Source organism: Cucumis sativus, chromosome 5, assembly GCF_000004075.3.
Source record: "Cucumis sativus cultivar 9930 chromosome 5, Cucumber_9930_V3, whole genome shotgun sequence".
Classification (NCBI taxonomy): Eukaryota; Viridiplantae; Streptophyta; class Magnoliopsida; order Cucurbitales; family Cucurbitaceae; genus Cucumis; species Cucumis sativus.
The window spans coordinates 11,824,231-11,846,797 of NC_026659.2; the positions used below are offsets into that span (position 1 = coordinate 11,824,231).

Consider the following 22,567-nt stretch of genomic DNA (forward strand, 5'->3'; position numbering starts at 1 on the left):
AACCAACATTAATGATCGTCCATTTTTTTTTATTATGTTAAAACCGACATTAATATTTTTTTATTTTGTAAGACCCTCCCCATTTTTAATTTTTGTTTTAATTTTTTTAAGTTCTAAAAACTAAATTTCCCTCTCTTTCCTACTTTACTCTTTCCCTATCAATTTTTCTTTTCTTCTCTCTTCCAGTCCTTCAAATTTCCTTCTCTTCACATTGTGTGACCTAAATCGTGCAGCCGTCAATCCTTTCCAGTCGCAATTGCCACCGTTGCATGCCTAGTCGTCAATCCACCATTGTCGCCACCACCGTGCCCCGTCATCGCCACCATGCATAGTCCTTCGAATTTCCTTCTCTTCTCATTGTGTGACTTAAATCACGCAGCCGTCAATCCTTTCCAGTCGCCGTCGCCACCGTCGCATGCCCAGTCGCCAATCCACCATCGTCGTTACCACCGTGCCTAGTCATTGCCACCATTGCGTGCCCAGCCATCACATGCCTAGTCGACTGGTTTAGGGTAGTTTCTTCAGCTTTAGACTTATCGTCGTGCTTCCACCGCATAAATCCTTCCTGCCCATCAGCTATAGATTATTTTGTATTCTTCAGGTTTAGCAACAACTATTGTTGAGTTTATTGTTTGATTGAATGAAAATGAACTGTGACAATCCAAATTTTCGGGTATTGTAATTTAACTATTTGAGATTGTTTGCCCCATATGTTTGGATAACATGAAGCTAAAATTAATTAATTTGTGACATAAAAAGATTAATTAAGTGATAATGGATTGTTTTTGGAAACCTAGATTTAATTTAGGTACGTTATTTGAAGAAAAAATATTATAAATAACAAAATTATGAATATAAATGTTAGATTATGTTACATAACTATTAATAATTATAAGTATTTATTATTTATAAAATATAAAATATTGTTATTTTTTTAAATATTTTAATTTATTTTACTATTTTTAAAAATATCTTTATTTAAATTAAAAAAATTATTAGAAATAAAAGGATGAAAGTATTATAAATATTATTAATAATAGATGCCATTAGTGTGTCAACTACTCTTACTTGTGAAATTGTAAACTTCAAATAATTGGGAGAAATGAAAAAGAATAGAAAAATTCAAATAATTGAGAGAAATGAAAAAGGATAATTATACTTTATGACAATAGTAATTAAGAATATAAAACATTTAAAAAAATTGTAAATATAACAAAAATATTGTTAGAAGACTTTATCAATAATAGATTTGTATGATCTATCAATGATAGACCAATATTTATAACATGGTTTATAGGTAATAGAATTTGATAAATTTTACTATAATTGTAATTTTTTAAAACTGTTACTATATGTTTAATTATTTTGTATCTAAAAGTTAAATTTGCAACTATTCCCATGAAGGTATTGGAGTTTTGTATTCAAGTTAGAGTGGATTTGTGGAGGTTTAGGTTAAGGTCAAGGGAGAATCGAAAAAAATATATACAATTTCTTCTTTTTCTTAATTCCTTTCCCCTCTTCGGCCACACGTGACCCTTCCCACGAAGACTCTGCCAGCATATCCCAACGGTCTTCAGTTCCGCCCGAAGTGCCGTCCGACGACCCCGCAGTTCTCTGCTTTCCACCAACGTCAGACCACTACCGCCGCTACCAACAGGCGCCTTCCCCACGCGTTTCTGTGTCAGATCTGACCAGTCCATTCAGTCTCCGTTCGTCGCAGATCTACAACGCCGCCGACCGTCTCTGGTTGACACCGTAGCACGTCGCCGCTTTGGGGGAGTGTCGCTGATCTAGTGCCGTCGCCACTGCTACCTTGGGTTATTTCGGGAACCTTGATTTTAGGTGAGGGTTTGCTTGATTCGATAAATTTTTGGATTTTTCTTGGAAGTTATTGGATGCCCATTGTATTTGACATGAGTTAATGTTGCTCATGATGATTTGGATGTTAGATTGTGGGTTTTGAAAATTGTAGGTCGCTGTTCAGAAAAATTAAGAAAGAAAGTTTGAGCTTTGGTTGAATTTAATTTGACGTGAAATTAACATTGTCCATAGTGTTTCAAATGTTAGATTGAAGGTTCAGTAAAATTATAAATTTATAACCCTTATTTGTGGTTTTATTTAGGCTGGAATCTTGAAAGAAGTCTTGGAAGTGGGTTGGATTAAGCCATATTCTGGGTAAATTATTTGGAGATCTTTAGGATCAATTTATGTTTGCAATTAGACTCTAGAGATTTGAAATTGGTGATCGTTTGTTTTAGGGATTTGATTTTGTGGTTTGTTTGATGCATTTAGGAGTAATTTACATTATTTATTTTGTTGAACAGGTTGGAGTTTGGACAATGCTTTCTGGAGTGAAACTTATTGCTCGGGATAAAGTTATTGAGGTAATTAAGATCCATTAAGTTTGTATGCAAGTCCTAGCGTTTGGTTATGTTAATTTATGATCTTCTTTTGCTTTATGTGTCACACCCCTCCCAGCACCTTCTCAGGCTTCACACACGAGAAGAGGTGTGAAGCCAGCAAGCATTAACTCACCTACGACAATTACTGCCCAACCTGATTTGAAACTATATTTTCTTTACAATGTACAATCTAATAGTATAGAATAAAGTAAACCTGAACAATCTATCTTTTCTTTACAATGTGTACAATCACACATATGCATGAGTCAACTGTACAAGACTAAAACACATAGTGTGAACTTAGAACCTGAACTTAGAACTAACTTTAAACCACATAGGGTAACAACACTTTACAACAGAATTATGTATAAGATTACTGAAAAGAGGTTTTATAAAAGTCATAACATATATCATTCTCCCAAAACTCAAAACCCAACCCAAACACACATATGCATGAGTTGACTGTTCAAGACTAAAACAAACAACAAGAGAACCTAATGGACAGAGTGGCAGACTAGCAGTAGTAGGTCAAGCTCGGGGATCACAACCACTACCCGAGAGGTGAAAACATTTTGAAAAGGTGAGCTGGAATCTCAGTGAGTGACTAGCTTAAACACATAAATAAACACATGCTTTTAAAATTATATCTCGATAATAAAATTTATTAAAATAAATCTCTATAGGTTCCAACCTTCACTTTTATTTATCACATGAACTAGAGGAGTTTCGAGAGCTCACATCCTCATCCTCTTCAATTCTCTTAGAAGAGAACTATTTGATTACAAAATATTTTCATATCCCCTATCAACCAGCTCACTTCTATTTATATAACACGCCCTAGCACCACTTAATACCCACTATTATGCCACTCACCGGAAATCCCTCAATTCCCACAAACAATATTTACCAACCAACATTTTCTTCCCACTAAAATATCTCACCTACCAGAACTTTCCTCATTCAATTTCACCTCTCTTTTCTGAGCATTTCCTCATGTACACGTTGGTGGTTTGGGGCCTATCATTACCTCCCCCCAAAAAGCCACCTTGTCCTTCAGGTGGAAGTTAGTGAACTGATCCTTGATCATTGGAGCGAGCTCCCCAAGTTGCACTGATTGGCAAGCCATGTTCCCAGGGAATGAAAACCTCTGTTACCCCTTCTCTTGTAGGAGGTTTACAAATCCCCAACAGTTTAGGTTGTTGACCATATGTCAACCTAGGGGCTGGCTAATTCAGGTGGAAGAGGAAGAACTGGTAAATTGTTTCCAACCGCCTCTTTCCAAAGTGAAACGTGGAACATTGGATGAATACCCAAACTTGTTGGTAGAGCCAACCGGTATGCCACCTTGCCCCATTTGCCATAGTTTGGTTAGGGCCCACAAATCTTGGAGCCAATTTCGGATGTGTAATACGAGTTAATGATGATTGTTGACATGATCATAGCTTCAAGTATACCCATTCGTGCACCTTGTACTTCACTTCTCTCTTTTTTTCTATTTGCCATGTCAACCATTTGCTGCTGTGCTTTCTGAGGTAGCCTTTAAAGATCTAGCATTTCATCACAAGCACGCATTTGCTGATCAACCTCATTTATTGCACACATTTCACGTTCATAATTCAATATAGGTGGAGGTGGTCGACCATACCACACCTCAAATGGTGATATCTCAGTTGCTGAATGGCTTGTTGTATTCAAGGAACCCATTTTGCCCACTGTTTCAGTTTTCCCATAGCATAACGACATAAGTAGGTCTCAATGCCACAGTTAATCACTTTTGATTGCCCATCTGTTTGAGGGTGGTATGCGGTCTTCCGTAATTGAGTTTCTGAAGCTTTAAATAATTCTTCTCAAAACTAACTAGTAAATATCTTGTCCTTATTTGAGATGATGCTCCTAGGATAATCATGTGTACTTATTATTTCTTTAATAAACCCAGCTGCTACAGTTTGCGCATTAAGGGATGTTTAAGGAGAATGAAGTGCACATACTTATGAGGATAACTAATCAACCACTACCAAAATGGTGCATACCCGTCAGATTTTGGTAGGCCTTCAATGAAATCTACAGAAATGTCCTCCCACACCTTGTCTGTAATTGGAATTGCTTGAAGTATTCTAGCCGAAGTCAAAGTAAGATATTTAGCCTGTTGACATGTTTCACACTCAACCACAAAGGAGCAGACACGTGCCTTCATGCCTTTCTAATATACTTTCTTTGCCAACGTTGGTAGGTTTTGAGAGCACCTTGATTACCTTAAACGGGATTGATATGGAACTCCGTGAGCAATAAGGGAATGGTTGGTGCTGTGGCTAGAAGAACTAAACGTCCCTTATGGTATAAGAGGCCCTTCTGAAGAGAGTAGTCTGCAACAATTGTTTGCCCATCAAGAATGGCTTTACTTATATCATTCAATTCCTCATTGGCTTCAACTTTTTCCTTGAATGTGGTTGTATTCAATCCTTCCACAAGACTAAGCATTCCAAACTCCAGGCTGAAGGTGGTCAATATAAAGCATCGACTGCTGAATTTTCCAAGCCTTTCTTATATTCATTCCCAAAATCATAGCCCACCAACTTGGCAATCCAACACTGGTATTCTCCTGCAATAACATGTTGTTCCATAAAAAATTTCAAGCTCTTCTGATCTGTTCTGACAATTAAACGTCTAGCCAGTAAATAGGGTTGCCATTTTCTCATTGCAAGAACAATGGCTATAAGCTCCCACTGTTATATTGGTTTAAAACGATGAGTAGGAGGTAAAGCTTAACTAAAGAAGGCCAATGGCTGTTTATTCTGCATAAGTACACCTCCTACACCCACACCTGAAGCATCAATTCCTACCCGAAAAGGTTCTTGAAATTTGGGGAGCTAAGACGAGTTTTGCAACCATAACAACTTTCAACCAATAAAACACTTCTACTTCTGAGTTCCACGTAAAGCTTCCTTTCTTCAACAGTTGTGTTGATGGTAGAGCAATACTTCCATAGTTGGCAACAAACTTCTGATAATAACCTGTTAGTCCCAAAAATCCATACATTATCTCCCTTAGGCTTTCAATACTTAACTAATTCACACTCCAATCTTCTCACCACAATTCTTCCAATACTTAACCATGCCAAATTTTGTGCTTCAATAATCTTAACACAAAGTGTCCAGTTCCTTAATCTTAAATCTAAATATTTGCCAAAGTATTGGTAACAATCCATCATATCTATAACTATTTTTCACACTTATGAACTCCATCTTTTCAACTCATTTCTCATACTTCCAACATTTAACAAATTCTTCAAGTTTATTCTTATTAACACACAAAACATGCCACTTACAAAAACAATAACAACAACCAGGCATAATTAGTTAAACTTAAACAACCTAAATGCAATATTTAGGGTTTACATTATATACCTATGTAATGTGATTATTTGTTTTGGTTATCACATTTGATTGTTGTATGGTTTTCCTTCTTCTAAACAGAGTAATCAGAAACAAAAGAATAGGGGGAAGTCAACTCGTTACAGTAGTTCAGATGAGGAGTATCATGTCACAAAAAAGAAGAAATTTGAGAGGAAAAAATTGGAATCATCAAAGGACTATTCAACATCTTCAACTGATAGTGAGATGACTGAAGACTCTTGCTGGGATGAGAAGAAACATCGTTCAAGAAGAGCAAGTAAGAGGAACAAGAATAACAGTTCATCTGATGAAAATGATGGTAGAGTGAAAATGAAATCAAGGAGTGACAAGAACACTTTGGCTGGGGAGTATTCTTCATCTACTGATAGTGATAACAGCTCTAGTGATATTCGTGAAAAGAGACGGAAGCACAGGAGAAGAGATGATAGAAAACAGGGTAAGAAAAGAAAAAGTCAACACCTTAGAGAAGATATGTTTGGTATGTATCTCATGTTCTTTTATTGTTATGTTTCATAGTTTAAAACATTATGTGGTTTCATAATTTCTTCTAATTCTTAGATGGCATCAGAGACACTTCTAAAGATGACAAAGAAATTGTTAGAAAAGAAATGGGGTTGGAATGGATGCTTAAACCCCAAGAAAAGATGCAGAGAGGCTTAGATGAATGTGTTGATAACCAACAAGAAGAAGAAGAAGCTCTTGAGGAAGTATGCCCTTCTCTTCTGCCTAATTAATTAGCATGAAACTATTTTTTAAATTTAAAATAAAAGTTTTAAGTACTTCTAGATGAGTTATTATGGGTTTATTTATTCTGTCTTCAAGAGTTTTGGTTACTCGGCTGGTTAGAAAATTTTATCTTCTATTAAAATTAGACACAGGAGCTGTATTTTATAACTCAAGAGCATGGTTGTACAACAAAGATCTTGTTCAAATAAGGTCATAGACTCATAGACATATGAGCTCTATGTGACGATTCTAGATATTGTCATATCTCGTAGTCTTCACATCATTGCTCTAACTTTACATTCCCTCACCTTTAGGAGTTTGAAAAGATAGAAATGAAAATGCAATCAATAACCTTGACTGATCTTAAACAAAATTGAGCATCTTGAATGTGTGAGGTGTAAAGCAACGAGACTCTAGGGCTTACATATGAAGTGAGGAAAAATTAGTGATGACTTTCATTGTGAGGTACACAATAGAAAAATGCAAATAGATTTATGAAAAATTTGTATCTGCGAATATATATATGGATTCTCTTTCTCTCTCTTCTCTCTCCCCTCCCCTCCCTTCCTTCCTATCGTCTCTAACTACACTTTGGCCCCTTCTCTTTCGACGTTCTCTCCTTCTTTGTGAGCCCCGTAGAACCTGTTCTTCTCGTCCATCACTGTTAAGTGGCAGTTTTGTTTTTGGAGATAATAGAAGTAGAAAGCTGCAAAGTAGTGAACGCCCTTTATTGTATTTGGTTCGACAAAGAATACTTCCATATTGAAGACTTGGAAGCTCGGAAAATCTTGATGTTGTTAGACACTCAACTTAGATGGTTCTTGAAGAAGATTTTAGAATTCTTGCGTGCCCCTGAGAATGTTTTTTTTTTTTTCCTTGAAATGGTTTTCATGAGTTTGAAAGTACAAAGCCATTGGTGTGTAGGTTGGGTTATGAGGTGTGTAGGTTGGAAGAAAAACAAGGAACAGTCCTTCATCCACATTTGTCCGGGTGTCTCTCGACAAGGTTGGAAATCCTTTCACAAAATGTTGGAAAGTTTCTTGATGAAGCACGATTATTTGAATTGGTATAGAAAACATCTCCAAACCTTCTAGCAGCTTCATTTCGAGTTACTAGGGGCAAGTTATGTTGAAATGGTGAAGCTTAATGGATCCTGTGTATAGGAATTGGTAAATCATAGCACTTTTCCCCTGTTTGGACCTCATAAATTCAGAGTGCAACTTAACATTGGGTGAATAAAAATTCAATAGTTTTAAAAAAAGACTTCAATAATCTATGGATTATTTCAAGATTATTTGCGCTTGATGATTGGAAGGAAATTAGAAAAACCTTGGAGGATCTTTTGCAATAAAAAATAATCATTAATCCGTTGTTTGTAGAGAACTCTTTGATTGAATTGGTTGAAGGTTCTTTAGAAGAGCTTGTTGGAAAAGAAGAGTTTGTTGGAAAAGAAGAGTTATGGCAAGTGTAATGGGTCCTTTTCATTTAAAGTTTGAGAAATTGAGCAAAAGTAAACTTAGCAAACCATCCGTTATTGAAGGCTATGGAGGATGGATTAAAACCCCGCTCTTGATTATTGGAGCAATTAGACATTCAAAGTTATAGGAGATCATTTTGGAGGTTTGGAAAATGTTGCCACTGAAACACACAATCTACTAAATGTTTATGAAGCAAAGATTCAAGTAAAAGAAACCAATGTGGTTTCGTACCATCGAGATTAGAAATAATAGATTTGAGCTGATGGAATTTTTTTTTACACTTTGGTGATTTTGAAACACTCCTCCATAACCAAGGGCCTTTTATCATTTGAGGATTTTTCGAACCCATTTGACTTACAGAAATTAAACCAAGCTTTGAAAGATGGAGTCGTTGAAGGTTCATCTAGAAATTAGCCTCGCCGACGCTGGATACCTCCCTTGAAGTGATGGTGAAATTAGATTTAGACTCTAGGGAAAGTAGTGTGAACACGTTTACAGGATTCAAAGAGCCACAGTTAAGGAGGAGAGAGAATAGATATTTCAGTTTTGAAAGGAACAAGATAGAGGAAGTTGAAGAGGAAATCTTAATGAAGAAAGAGAAATCAAGTGTGCCTTTTTTTATAGCTAGAGAGGCACTTCAACCAATCAGTAGCCTATCTTTTGATGATCCACTCTCCTCCCATCCTTTGAACATGAAGTTAAACTCTCAGATTAATTCAGTTGATATTTTTCTAGAGAAAGGTATTTTACTTCCCATTTCAACTGCTGATCCTCAACAAAGTCATTTCAATCCATCATCTTCAGTTTCCCTCTTCTCTTCTTCTCTTTATTCCTCAGCAAAATCAGGTTTGAAAAGAAAGAAATGTTCTATGATCTTCCCACATTACTTCAAGCCCTTTCCGAAGTATTTCATCCGAAAGAAAAAATCAAAGAAGGTTTTAGCAAAATGATCCTTAAAAGCCCAGATAATTGATGATCAAGTACCTGATTTGCAAGCGCAAAAACGTGCCCATTCTCAATCACCAGTTCATTCCAACAGCTCCAAGCTGTTTTTAGAGGCTAATCTAGATCTATTGGAAGTTAGTTGCACCCAAATTCAAGCCTCAACTTGTTCTTCTAAGTCAGTTTCTCATCATCCTCAGTCTACCCAGTTTATGTACTCTTTTCTCTATGCCTAACTTGAAGATAAAACTTAGGCTCTCCTAGCAACACCCCTCTCAATCACTCCAGCAAGAAGGGAAAGTCTCTTTCGACTCTCCTTTCAGCATTAGTAGTGAGGAAGTGGAGCATTTGCATAGGTCAACTGAGCTTCAAAGATAGAAACATTTTGAGCCTCTAGAAACAGTTCTCAATGCCCGTTTCAATGCGAGGAAGAGCCAAAATCTGCAAATTTTCCTTCCGCAACTCCCTCTTGTCCCTAGTCTTGCAAAATACCAAATCATTTAAAGTCAATAGTTGCTGATTGTGGACTTATTCTAATTTGATTTTCTGCAGCCGTTAAATGTGACTCCTATATGTTGGACCAACTTCAATCTTTCTCTGATTCCTCTTCATGTGGGTGGCAAGTAAAGCCTTCATGCTGATGTTGATGTTTTGAAAGACTTTCTCTGGATTTTGGATTACTATGGCAAGTAAAGCCTTTATGCATCGTCTTGCAAGTTTCTAGATTCGAATGGGTTCCTTATGAGAAAGATTTTCCGTTATGCTTTGTATTTAGATTTCTGCAGTTGTGGTTCTGTTTAGCTTGATTATTTTTGTTGGAATTTGATTTTTAGCTTGTCCTCACCTTTGTTGCCTAAGTTTAGCTTTTGTTGTAGTTGTTGACCAAATTCTTTTCTTTTCTCTTACTCGTAGTATAACACTCTTGTACTTTGAGCTTAAGTTTCATTTATTAATAATAAATAAAGAGGTTTGTCTCCGTATAAAATATATATATATATATACATGTATGTATGTAAGTATGATGTAGCCTAAGTATACCCAAGGACCCAAGAATCAAGATTGTGGATCTTTTATTAGAATGAATAATGTACTTTATACAAGAGGGAAGACTCCTATTTATAGTGTTTTTTTTCTAGTGGCAATTAAAAGGAAATTAACTTAGAATATTAACTAATTACTCAATTAACCTCTATTTTTCTTACATCATTTTACCCCTCCAAAAAAAAGAATTGTCCTCGAGTTTCGGAAAAAAATGTTACCAAGAAAACAATGAATGAAATAAACTTGTTCAAAGGAGTATGACTAGACCGACATCCTACATTTTGAACAAAACTATTATGAACAAAAGATAATGTCGAGAAAAAAAAGAGTCAATATTGCCACCAAAAGATGAATCTCCATTGTTCGTAAACCTGAAAAAGATGTTTCCTTCAAATTCATTCAAAACCGTATGCAAAGGATCAATCACAAAAGAATTAGCTTCCAAAGAGAACCCTTCGTGAATCACATTTCCTTCATCATTTGCTTCAAGCTTTTGGACGTTGTGGTAATCAATTTCCAATGCAATTGGTGTGTCGTTCTTGGTTGGTTCTTTGATTTCCGCCTTGACATTTAGAATTTTGGTGTTCAATACCTTTTCTCCATTTCTTTGTTGGGCTTTTCTCTTTCACGAGAGATTAGTTCTGAATCAACATTTTCAATTTCTTCTTTTTAGTTTTCTACTTCGTTCGAGTGAATTTTTCCCCAATCACCTCCATCAACAAGATTTTCTACATGGGTCTCAGCAAGATTTTTTCCAAATTTATCTTCAAGATTTTCTATTTGAAAGGGAGGGGAAGAGAGAACCTGAAGAAGAAACCAAACATATAAGGCAGCTTTCTAATTCTTTTGGAGTAGGACAAGCTGTAATTGCAAAAAAAATTCCTATTTTCAGTGCACCACCAAGAAGTAATGATGAATTGGGTGTTGGTACAAAAAATGTCAAAAGAAGATGAGTTATTCTTGAAAATGCGACGATTTCTTTCCTGCCATAGGTTCCAAATAAGTGCTTTGATAGAGATTGCCCATAAAATCTTTGTTCTGTTTCTTTTAGGTTCTTCCCTCCAAGGACGTCAACCAACCAATCACTGATTCTACTTGGCAAGCAAAAGGAGAAGTTGAATTCTTTAATCAATCATTGCTAAGTCAAAGTGGCAAAAGGTCAATGAATGCATAAGTGATCAAGGGATTCTTCATCCAAGTAACATAAAAGACAAAAGGAGGGGGAAATCAACCAATTCAGTAATTTTCTTTTGCTCATGGGTATTATTTAGAAGGACCAAAGGAAGACCTAGATCTTCATAGGACAATTCTTCCGAATAGTATCTAATCTATCAAGGGAGTCCTTAAGGTGAAGAGCTCACTGTTTTATTTTATGGTAGTAACGGATGAAGACTTGTTTGCAAGTGTAAGTAGTGAAAGCTGTATTTTAATTTTTTGAGGATACTCCTTTAATTGAGAATTATGGTGAAGAAAAGCTCACTCTTTTGTTTTAAGAGTCAGCTGTGAGGGAGTCTAATAAAGCAGACCAAGTAAGGTTCTCTTGATGTCTTTTTTCATCATGTCGAAGCGGCTTGGTTGATTGTCTTTTCTTGGTGTTTCCTCTCCATCCATCCATTTTGAAATTTTCGTGTGTAAGTTCTCAGTTGTTCAGGGTTTCTCCTTGAAAGACTTTTTAAGTTTTGCTTTGTTTTCAGATTTTCATTGTTTTGCTCGGGGTCTTGAAGGTCTTGATCAACTCGTTAGCACTTTGGTTGTAATTGTATTTTTAGTTCTTTTAACTCCTAGTATAATTCTCTTGTACATTGAGCTTTAGTCTCTTGTTTGTTTTTGAAATGGAAAAATCAAGCAGCAGGCAAATAATCCTTACACAACTAACTCACAAGAGCAAAGAGCAAATGTTTATAAAAAACGATGGAGAGGAAACTCATCAAACAGAGAGAATGTTACTGACTCTATGAAGCCTACTCTATGTATTGAAAAATCAAGCTTCAGTCTCTTTATTAACATTAATAAAGAGGCTTGTTTCCATTTAAAAAAAAACAAGAATCTCTTTAGTGGTGATTACAAGATTTTTTTGAGAGGCCTTTAGGTTTCATCTGCTCAGTACTTTAGAGATCCATTGTTGGTTCAAATGGTGTTTTTTGTTCTTAGGGCATTCTATTTAGTTGATATTAAAGAGTTTCTATTTCTTTTCAAGTGCTATTTTTGGTTGTATTGGTTGTATTTGCTATTCTTTATTTCTTTGTTCATTTGTAATTTGAGCATTAGTTTCTTAAAGGAGTTTGTAAGAAAGGAGGTCCCTTATTGAACTTCAAAAGGCCAATTTAGAATTAAACAAACCTGCTGTCCCAAGTTTGATCAAATCTCCAACAATTTGATCTAACTTGGGGACATCTAGTCAAATTGGTCCACCTGAAGTTCAAATCTCAATCCTTACCAACCGAATTCCAATATTCCTGAACTATAGGCTCTTGTTTCATGGCAATACTAAGTAATTGTTGAAGAAATGATGGATTATAGAATGTTTTGACAATGGTAGAGGGTAAAGAGTTATTGAAAAGAATGTTTCCAGACGACGGTCACTGGAAGCTTCAGGAGATCGTCTCAACTCTTAGTTGGTTCGCCCTTAAAATTCACATCTGTTGTGGGTTAATCCAGTTAAAGCCATTTGTTCAGAACTCTTTCAAGACAAGTCATAGGCCGTTTTGAGATTGGTCAAGTCAAAACCTCATCTTGGTGCTCTCTTTCCAATTTTTTATAGACTATCCAATTCAAGTCTTAGTTTAAAATGTAGTGTGTTGTTTCTTCCTTGTGTTCACGATTGTCCGCAGTATTTTTTTTTGAAACAGAGATAAGTTCTTTATTAATAACAAACTCAAGGTAAAAGAGAATTATACAGTAAGAGTAATAGAGAAGCCTAGAAAGAGAGAGAAAAGAAAGGATCAGTTGGTGCACCTGAACATCTCAGCTAGGTTGACACCCCTTATCACCATCACCATATCTCAAAAAGGAAAACAAAGGTCATGCGAAGGCCGAAAATATCAGTACAAATCAGCCAAACTGGACAAAATTCAAACATATAAGAAAAGAAACAAAACAAAATCAAATGCACTAGAGATCAAAAACCTGGATTGTCCCTTAAGCTGAATGGTGGATGAAAGCAATCTGGTTGAGACAAATATCCTGAATTTAATAATCTTTGAACTCAGCACACAGCGAGCACCATGCTGCTGTGTTCCTTTTTTATGTGTCCAAGATGTTAAACCAACCCCTTTCTTTATCGTGAAAAATGCGCTGGTTGCGCTCAAACCAAATCTCACTCAGCAACACTTTAACCTAAATTAGAGATGGTTTCTTTGATAACAACGGCCCCCTCAGCAGCTGACTATGAACTTTTGTAAATAAGTTCTCTGAAAATTGTTGTTTATGTGAAACGACATTATTCCCTATTCTTTGGAGCAATCACTTCAATAAACAGTTCTGATATCTTTTGAGTTGTGAAGAGTCCATGATTATCCATTCAATCCAAGATGTTATTTTGGTGGATGAAGCTAAACGAAGGTGATTTAAATATTTGTTTTGTGGGCTAGATCTTTAACTCAACAAACCTGATCAATTAGAAGTTGATGATTTAAAGCCATTTTCATTATTATTAAAAAAACATGGGCTGAAGTTTGAGTTATATCTCAAAGTCTTCAGTTCCAAAGTATTCTGTGAGGCCCCCAATTATCCACACATATGTTAGGAAGGGCAGAAAAGAGAATTCATCAACTAATGATAAGAAAGAATGATTGTGGGTAAGAGATCGTGCCGTGTGGGCCCCGCTGGGTGGAATTTTAGGAGAGCTATAAATAGGGAATGTTTATGATGGTTAGGTAGGTTTTATTTTGGTCTTCTTTATGAAGGTACGCTGCTGTAGCCGCAAGAGGGTAGTATCCTTCTTGTAAAGAGAGCTGGTACGTTTTTCTGGGTATTTCTTTCCTTAGTTATCTCACATATCGTTGATTGTAATATTTTGGCTTATACATAAATAAAGATAGCAGAGTACTGTCTCTGTTTAGCCATTGTTGGGTGTTTTGATAACTGTTGTTGGGAGCTTGACATTTGGTATTAAAGCCCGAAAGCTGGGGGTGGTCACGCGGCTCATGGCGCAGCGACAATTGAGGAAAGAGTGGAAGGAACGAAGAAAAAAATCATGGGTATGAAGGAAATGTTAATAGAGATGGAAAAATCTATGGAAAGTATGGATGATGAGCTACGGGAGAGTTATAGCTATAAAAAGAGAGATGAGTCTGAACATCTGATGGATCGGTAATAAAGCTAAAAGGGAAGATAGAAGAGTCCGAGGTCACAAACGATGCGAGTCAGAACACAGTCGATCGAAGTAAGTACAAAAAATTGGAAATGCCTATGTTCTTGGGCGAAAACCCGGAATCCTGGGTATATAGGGCTGAACAATTCTTTGAAATCAACAACGTACTCAAAAATGAGAAGATCAAGGTGGCTGTGGTCAGTTTTGGGCAAAATGAAGTGGATTGGTATCGATGGACACATATAGGAAGAAGGTGGAGTCGTGGGAAGATTTAAAAGGCAGAATGTTTGAATTCTTCAAAGACTCGGGGCAGAAAAGTTTGGTAGCACGATTGATCAGAATTCAACAAGATGGATCCTACAGTGACTACGTAAAAAATTTTGTCACCTACTTGGCACCTCTACCACCCATGGAGGAGAGTGTATTAAGAGACGCATTTCTGACCGGATTGGAACCTAACCTTCAAGCATAAGTCGTCAGTAGGTACCCACAAACATTGGAAGATTGTATGAGAGGCTCAATTGGTCAATGATCGTAACCTTGCTTTGAAAGTGACAAAGGCTGAAGGGAAGATGGTAGAATACAAGAAAGGAGAAGGGTTCGTGGGGAAAACTCAAGAGGGGATGGATAAGGGGCTATTGAGGAAGACTGACTTCCCAATGAAACATGTGACAATACCCATCAAAGGGAATTACCAAAAGAGTGAACCCCCCATCAAATGCCTTTTGGATGTTGAGTTTAGATCCAGACTGGACAAAGGTCTATGTTTCAAGTGTAATGATAAATATTCTCTGGGGCATAGATGTAGAGTGAAGGAAAAAAGGGAACTGATGTTATTCATCATGAATGAAGAAGAAAGCAACGAAGAGGAGTGTGTGACAGAGGAAAACACAGAGGCAGTGTTAGAGCTAAATCACCTAAACCTTACAGAGGGAAATGAAATCGAACTGAAAACCATCAATGGGCTAACATCCATGGGTACTATGAAACTAAAGGGAGATATAAGGGGAAGAGAAGTAGTGGTGCTGATTGATAGTGGGGCCACCCACAACTTCGTGCACTATAAGATTGTAGAAGAAATGAAGATACCTATAGAGACAAATACCTCATTTGCAGTTACAATTGGGGACGAAACTTGTTGTAGAGGGAGAGGCTTATGTAAGAGGCTAGAAGTCAAACTGTAGGGGATCGCGGTAGTGGCAAACTTTTTGATAATTGAGCTGGGAAATTTGGATGTAATCCTAGGAATGCAGTGGTTAGACACAACGGGCACTATGAAAATACATTGGCCATCGCTAACCATGTCGTTTTGGTTGGGAAGAAAACAGATTGACCTAAAAGGGGACCCCTCCTTCATCCTGGCAGAATGCTCCTTGAAGACGATTGAGAAAACCTAGGAAGAGGAAGATCAGGGGTTTTTGCTAGCACTTTAAAACTATGAGAGAAGAAAATGAGGACGTAGCAGTGGAACAGGCAATGAAGAGGGATGAAGAAGATACTCCCATGATCAAACTTCTATTGCAACAGTATACAGATATTTTTGAAGATCCAAAGGGGTTACCACCTAAGAGGGCAATCGACCACCGCATCATGGTTATGCCAAATCAACGACCGATCAATGTAAGGCCATATAAATATGGACACGTATAAAAAGAAGAGATTAAGAAGTTGGTGTTGGAGATGCTCCAAGCAGGCATGATCAGACCTCACATATGTTATCCACACATATGTTAGGAAGGGCAGAAAAGAGAATTCATCAACTAATGATAAGAAAGAATGATTGTGGGTAGGAGATCGTGCCGTGTGGGCCCTGCAAGGTGGAATTTTAGGAGAGCTATAAATAGGGAATGTTTGTGATAGGTTAGGTAGGATTTATTTTGGTCTTCTTTATGAAGGTAGGCTGCTGTAGCCGCAAGAGGGTAGTATCCTTCTTGTAAAGAGAGCTGGTACGTTTTTCTGGGTATTTCTTTCCTTAGTTATCTTTTATATCATTGATTGTAATATTTTGGCTTATACATAAATAAAGATAGCAAAGTACCGTCTCTGTTTAACCATCGTTGGGTGTTTTATTCGATAACTGTTGTTGGGAGCATGACATATTCCAACTGATGGATTTATTTGTGGTTCATGAGTTTAGGCGAATAATTAATTATGTTTAAAGTTCAGTTGGGAGTTGTGGCTCAAACCAAATCACGTTTTTTTAAGTGTAAAGTTAGTGGGTGACTGCACTATCTGAAAGCAAGGATCTTTCTTATCATCCTTCATTATTTATTTTCTACAATTGGACCTTTTTCACTTTTGTTACTTTTGGTATCCCTGTTTATTCATCATAATAAGATGACTGAATTATTTTTTTCTGCTTGTTAAATTTGAGATCTGTTACTTTTTGTTCTTATTTGTATTCTAAATTTATTAAAACTACATGGTTGTTGGCTGATGATGTAAAAGTTACTTCTTTTGTCAGATAAATAAGGTCAATCCCAGGGAATTAAATCCATATTTTAAAGAAAATGGAACTGGTTATCCAGAGAACAGTGATAGACTTAAATCAGATACAGACAAACTTCCACCACCTCGAGTTGTTGGGGATGGGGGGGCTAGTTGGAGACTTAAAGCATTGAAGCGGGCTGAGGAGCAAGCAGCTCGAGATGGACGGAGACTTGAAGAGGCATGCTCATTATTACTTTTATGTTTGTTCATACAATTTTTTACCATTTAATTTCTTTGGTTTTTTATAAGTTGGAACTATATAGGTTGTTGAAGAACGTTGGGGTTCTCTTGGCCACCTTGCTGTCTCTGTAGCAGCCAGTAAGGTGGCACCGTCACGTTCTCATTTGCATGCTATAAGAGATAGAAAGAGAGTGCTAACCAGTCATCAACCATCAGATAGTCAAAATGAAAGTGATTCTGGAAAGGTACTTGAAAATCATTCATTGTGTTAATTTTACTAGATATGTGACTTCGTATTTTTGTTTGAAACTTATCTTTATTTTTCAGAATGAAGAATTATACATTCATGCTAATTTTTGGTGCTATTTTAGAGCTCTGCCAGGAACCACTTGAAGGGCATTTCTTCCAGAAATCCTGAAATGAAGGAGCCTAAAGTTCGAGATTCTTTATCATGGGGAAAGCAAAAAAGTCAAAATATTTCTTCAAGAGATGCTGGCTTCATTTCTGCAGCAGTCTCCAGTTTAAATAAGTTCTCAGATGATGGAAGTTTTGCATCTGAGTTTCTCAGACAACAACGTGAAAATACTAAAGGTGATTCAATTAAGACAAAGGTGAAATCGGAATTGGTTGTCTCAACATCCGAGAAGTGTATTGAGGATTGTGTTTCAACCAAGGATGCAATGAGTGCAAACCAGTTGGCTGCAAAGGCATTTCAACTTCAAATAAAAGGAAAACATGAAGAAGCTCAAAAACTTTTGGTAGGACAAGTTTTAGTCTCTACAAACTCCATTTCTCAGTTTATTTTCGGTATTGTTGTTGCATGCCACAGTTACGCATTTAGACATGAGCATTGATTAACGTTGTAGAGGAAATCTTTTTGACGTTTTCAGCTTCATATGACCTGGGTTGGAAATCCATATGAAAATGTTTCATCCATGTTTCATTCACTTCTGGTCAAAGAAAAATGAGTTCTATAGTTAACATAAAAAGAAATGGAAGATACAAGTTATAAGTTCAGTCCTAGCCTGAATAATCCATCATTGAACTTATTAGTAATCTCATTAACAGTGACCCTAAGGTAAGTTCTCTCTTCTCTCTCCCCTCTCCCCTCACCCTAAAGAAGATGCGGCACTCGTGAAATTAGGTCATTGGACGATAAAAAATTAGGTCAAATTTCCAAAAGTGTGACAAACTTGCAAATCATGAAACTCAAATTGCCACCCACTAGAATTTCCCAAATATTAATCTGCCTTGGCATGAGATATGTAGGTAATAATAAAAGTTGAATGTGCTAATGCAGTTCTTTAATTTTCAGCTTAGCCTTATTTTTTTGGATTGGCTCCCTTTCTGTAATTGGGTATGAGGGTTGTTTTTCTTATCGTTGTAGTTTCTTGCATCTCCCCAATAGTTTGGTTCCTTGTCAGCCCCCCACCCCCACCCCCCTCCCCCCCCACACACACACTGAAAGTTGAATGTGCCAATATGGCTGCCCTTGCTTTTGCGAGCTATAGGCTTCCGGTCTAAAATTTTAACTTTTGACAATTTACATTTTTCCAGCAAGAAGTACAAAATATGAAGGCAACCAATAATGTTGAAGTGAATCCCATGAAGCCACAAGTTGAACGAATCTCTGCTAGGTACAGACTTCTTGAACTGTCTTTCTCACTCATGTGCCTGGCTGATCATCCTATCTGTTTTGGTTTATTGTGCACATTTATGTGATGGCTAAGATGTGTGTCACTTAAAAAGTCACCATATAAATCCTTTCCGAAAATACATCATGTAAAGTAGGTAGAAATTGGTGACTAATGCTTAGAAAATAAATATGGTATATGGTATTCACTGAGATTTGATAGGTTTGATAGTCCACTTGGTGGTTTATAGAATGATTTATATTATTATGTAATTTCTGGTTTTTAATTTTTAATTTTTTGTTATTACTTTCGGGTTCAATTTTCAAATAGCAGTAAGGTGGTCAATACTTCTTATTTTCTCTTCTTCATAGGAAATTTCCTGTTTTTTAATACACTTTTTCTTTGTTTAGAAAAAATTTTCCAGGTATATCTAAGAGGAATAAGGAGGATGATACAGATCTTTATCTAGCTAAAAATATAATGCAGAACAAGCAGTACAGCATGTCGGGTCGGGTAGATGATGAATATGATTATGAACATGCAAGAAGAACGAATCAAAGAAAAAGGGAAAGTAATGATGATAAGCTATCTGCAAAGGATATTCGTCCAAGGCATATGGCAACTCAGGAAGAACGCTGCATCTTTTGCTTTGAAAATCCTAACAGGCCAAAACATTTGACTGTGTCAATTGCAAATTCCACTTATTTGATGCTGCCTCAGTGGCAGCCTGTGGTTGCTGGCCATTGCTGCATTTTACCTATTTCAGTAAGTTTGAACTTTAAGTCTACTTCTCTTTGTATTCCGTGTTTGTAGTTTGTCTACCGTTGTGGTTGGAATGAAATCATTATTTCTTTTTACCTATACCTTGGGACCAGTATTTTAGATCACTAAACAAATAAATATAATAAATGAAACCCCCTTTTGTTGAGTATTTTAGATCACTTTGAAACCCCCTTTTGTTGAGTGCACTCTGACTATGGAATGGAGAACAATCGTTCAAATTTTCATGAGAGCAAAATGCTTATATGCATAAATATTGTTCAAAGTTTGTATGTTCTCAGGAGTTGCAACGAGCTCTTCTCATACCTTGTTCTCACATGCTTCTTCAGTAGGAATTTCAATGTGAGTTGTTTGTTTTTCAGCATGAATCAGCCACGAGAGGTGTGGATAAAACTGTGTGGGAGGAAATTCGCAACTTCAAGAAGTGTCTGATAATGATGTTTGCAAAGCAAGACAAAGATGTGGTTTTTCTCGAAACAGTTGTGGGCTTGGCAAAACAACGTCGACATTGTATGATTGAGTGCATTCCTTTGCCTCAAGGAATAGCAAAAGAGGCTCCTCTATATTTTAAAAAGGTGAGAATTTCTTTTTTGTTTTTTTGTGCCTCCAATTCAAAATCCTTTCAGATTTCCTATTTATTATTATTGTTCCGTTCGCTTTTCTTGTAGACATCAATATTCAATGTTCAAAAGTATTGCATCTTATTGGGCTAAATTATAACATTGTTTCCTAACCTGTTCTGTGCATATCAGTATTTGTTACTAGTTGGAAACCCTTTCTTTAGTGGGGTTCTTTCTTGGTGCTTGTTGAAAGCAGTTGTTTCTATATAAAAAAAAATCACTAGTTACTAGTGGTGTAAACGGTTGGGTTGGTGAGTATCAAACTGAACCGAACTGTTTAAATATATGCATAAATGAAAACCGTGCTGAACCCAGTATTACAGCTAAACTGCACCGAACCGCCAATTGACGGTTCAGTCAGTTCCATCTAGGCGTTTCAGCTTTATTACTGAAATTGCAGGGTTAACATGCGTGTGGGATGGAAATGGGCCATGGGCCAATTAATTTTGGCCGAAAAACTGCTTAGAAGCAAGGATTTCGATGGATTTCAAACTGGTGCTCTTGTAGTTACAAAGTCATGCCCAAGACACCTTCGCCAAATCGTGTAGTTAACAAGCTTACATTTAATAATATATCTACTATTGGTCGGATTGTTTTTTTTGATCCAACCTTTTAAAAACCCAAATCAAGTCGAATAGTTTCAGTTTTTTTTTGCACCACTAATGGGTAGTGGTTAAGGGTGGTGAGGGGAAAGGGTAGAGAGAGCAGCCTGGGTTGTGGCGAGTAAACAGAATTCGGAAAATCTGGGACCTTGTTTTTCTTTATTTTTATCTTATTCTATTGGATGCTGGTTCAATTTATTAAAACTTTGAACCGGTTCTGTTACTTGCTGATGAATTCCAATAATCGTGTCATTGTGTGGGATAGTTTTAGTGGGCATTCCTCAATCAGAGAATTATTTACTTATATGTTTACAGTAAAATAGCATCTGACTGGGAAAATAGTTGGAAAGGAACATGGGGACACTATTAATCATTAAGCATTCTAATAGGCAAAAAATCTTAATTTTTCTTTTTTCATTTGGAAGGAGCATTTGAGTTATTTATTGTGTTCAAATTCGTGTAACTTTACTGAAAGCTTTCACAATTGGTGTAACTTGACTTCCTCCTTTTGTATTCCATTTCAATATTCGTTTTGTTTCCCATCGAAAAGTACGTTGGCATAAAACTAGAACTTGAAGCTCAGCTTAGATTGTAAGGCTATAATTAAATATAAAAGCATTCGTTTGGCTAAACTTCAAATTCTAATGTATTGTTCATCACAACTGGCCTTAATATCCATGTTTGTGTTGTTTCCCATTGGTATTGCCTGAAGTATGTATTTCTATCATCTCAAATTGTATTGCATCTGTGTCTACTCAGTGAACAATTATCTTAGATGATTTCGTCTGTACTTTTGCTGCTCACAATAATCTTCATTTCAGGCTATTGATGAAGTAGAGGAAGAATGGAGTCAACACAATGCGAAGAAACTTATAGATACAAGTGAAAAGGGATTGCGTGGATCAATCCCAGAGAATTTTCCATACTTCCATGTTGAATTTGGGTTGAACAAGGGGTTTGTGCATGTGATAGATGACGAAAATAATTTCAAGACCGGCTTTGGTCTGAATGTTATAAGAGGCATGTTGCAGCTAGCTGAGGAAGATATGCACCGACGCCGTAGATACGAGTCTGTTGAGGTGCAAAAGCATGCAATGGCAAACTTTTTAAAAGATTGGGAGCCTTATGATTGGACAAAACAATTATGAATTGTCTGTACAATTTTCTTGTTTTGTTGCTACTGTATTTAACTTCTAATATAGTGTCAATTATCAGCGTGGTCTTAAATGGATTTCAAGAGGTATGTGCTCTCTCGGTTACTGTCTCCCATTTCGCCTCTTTAAATCGTCGAGGTTATTTCTAAATTTTACTTCTGACATGCTCAAATATAATGGATACTGTAAAATCTGGGAGGGAAAGACTCGTTTTAATTGAAGGGAGAAAAAAAGATTTATTTCTGCAATAAACATTTCCAATTCCTTAGTTTGAGATAGAAAACAAATTATTCAGCATTTTTTCTTTCAAAACAAATTACATGGTCTTTCCCTCTCTTCCTGTTTCTAACTCTTAAATCACAATCAATTTGAAATTACAGCGAGTATTTCAGTAAAAGTGAAGCTTCTATTTCTAACATAGAATCTCGAAGCTTATACTGATGATGGACGGAGCAGGGAAAAATCTATCAATAAGTTCTTCCATCCATTGGCACCTCCTGGGAACTCAAAGTACATTCACCAAAGTGATATTTTTAACCTTAATAATAGTAGTCCGGAGTTTTATGAATGGATTCTTATCAAAGGTTTCATTAATTTCAAATTCAATATGAATTCTTAATTCAAGAATGGTAAGGAGGGATTTGTGTCACCACCAAATAGAGACTAAAACAAAGTGTTCTAATTAAAGTAGTGTTAATGATTGTATAGAATCTTTCTAGGCATATAGGACAACTTTGCTTGTTCTTGTAGCTCAACACCGACTAGAGTTTTATATTCAATAAAGATGTTATTG

General features: G+C 36.5%; 1 protein-coding gene across 3 annotated transcripts; it reads left to right on the forward strand.

Annotated features, from left to right (window-relative positions):
- Positions 1 to 1,487: 1,487 nt before the first annotated feature.
- Positions 1,488 to 21,889, forward strand: LOC101217280 (CWF19-like protein 2). Of its 3 annotated transcripts, XM_031885630.1 has the most exons (12): positions 1,488 to 1,842; positions 2,325 to 2,384; positions 4,339 to 4,445; positions 5,876 to 6,293; positions 6,374 to 6,522; positions 16,779 to 16,982; positions 17,068 to 17,229; positions 17,356 to 17,742; positions 18,542 to 18,621; positions 19,029 to 19,383; positions 19,761 to 19,973; positions 21,442 to 21,889. In XM_031885630.1, exons 3-12 carry the CDS (start codon positions 4,422 to 4,424, stop codon positions 21,766 to 21,768), a joined length of 2,319 nt encoding a protein of 772 aa, XP_031741490.1. In that variant the 5' UTR covers positions 1,488 to 1,842; positions 2,325 to 2,384; positions 4,339 to 4,421; the 3' UTR covers positions 21,769 to 21,889. The 3 variants fall into 3 exon arrangements, with proteins under 3 accessions (XP_031741490.1, XP_011654476.1, XP_031741491.1); XM_011656174.2 differs by lacking the exon at positions 4,339 to 4,445; XM_031885631.1 differs by lacking the exons at positions 1,488 to 1,842; positions 2,325 to 2,384; positions 4,339 to 4,445 and adding exons at positions 4,516 to 4,531; positions 4,633 to 4,993.
- The last annotated feature ends 678 nt before the right edge of the window (positions 21,890 to 22,567 follow it).

Bases quoted from the DNA above. Each gene is read 5' to 3' on its own strand.
- LOC101217280 (XM_011656174.2), top strand. From the start codon at position 2,340: ATGCTTTCTGGAGTGAAACTTATTGCTCGGGATAAAGTTATTGAG. The intron at 2,385-5,875 runs GTAATTAAGATC...TCTTCTAAACAG, and splicing joins CTCGGGATAAAGTTATTGAG to AGTAATCAGAAACAAAAGAA. The intron at 6,294-6,373 runs GTATGTATCTCA...TCTAATTCTTAG, and splicing joins CCTTAGAGAAGATATGTTTG to ATGGCATCAGAGACACTTCT.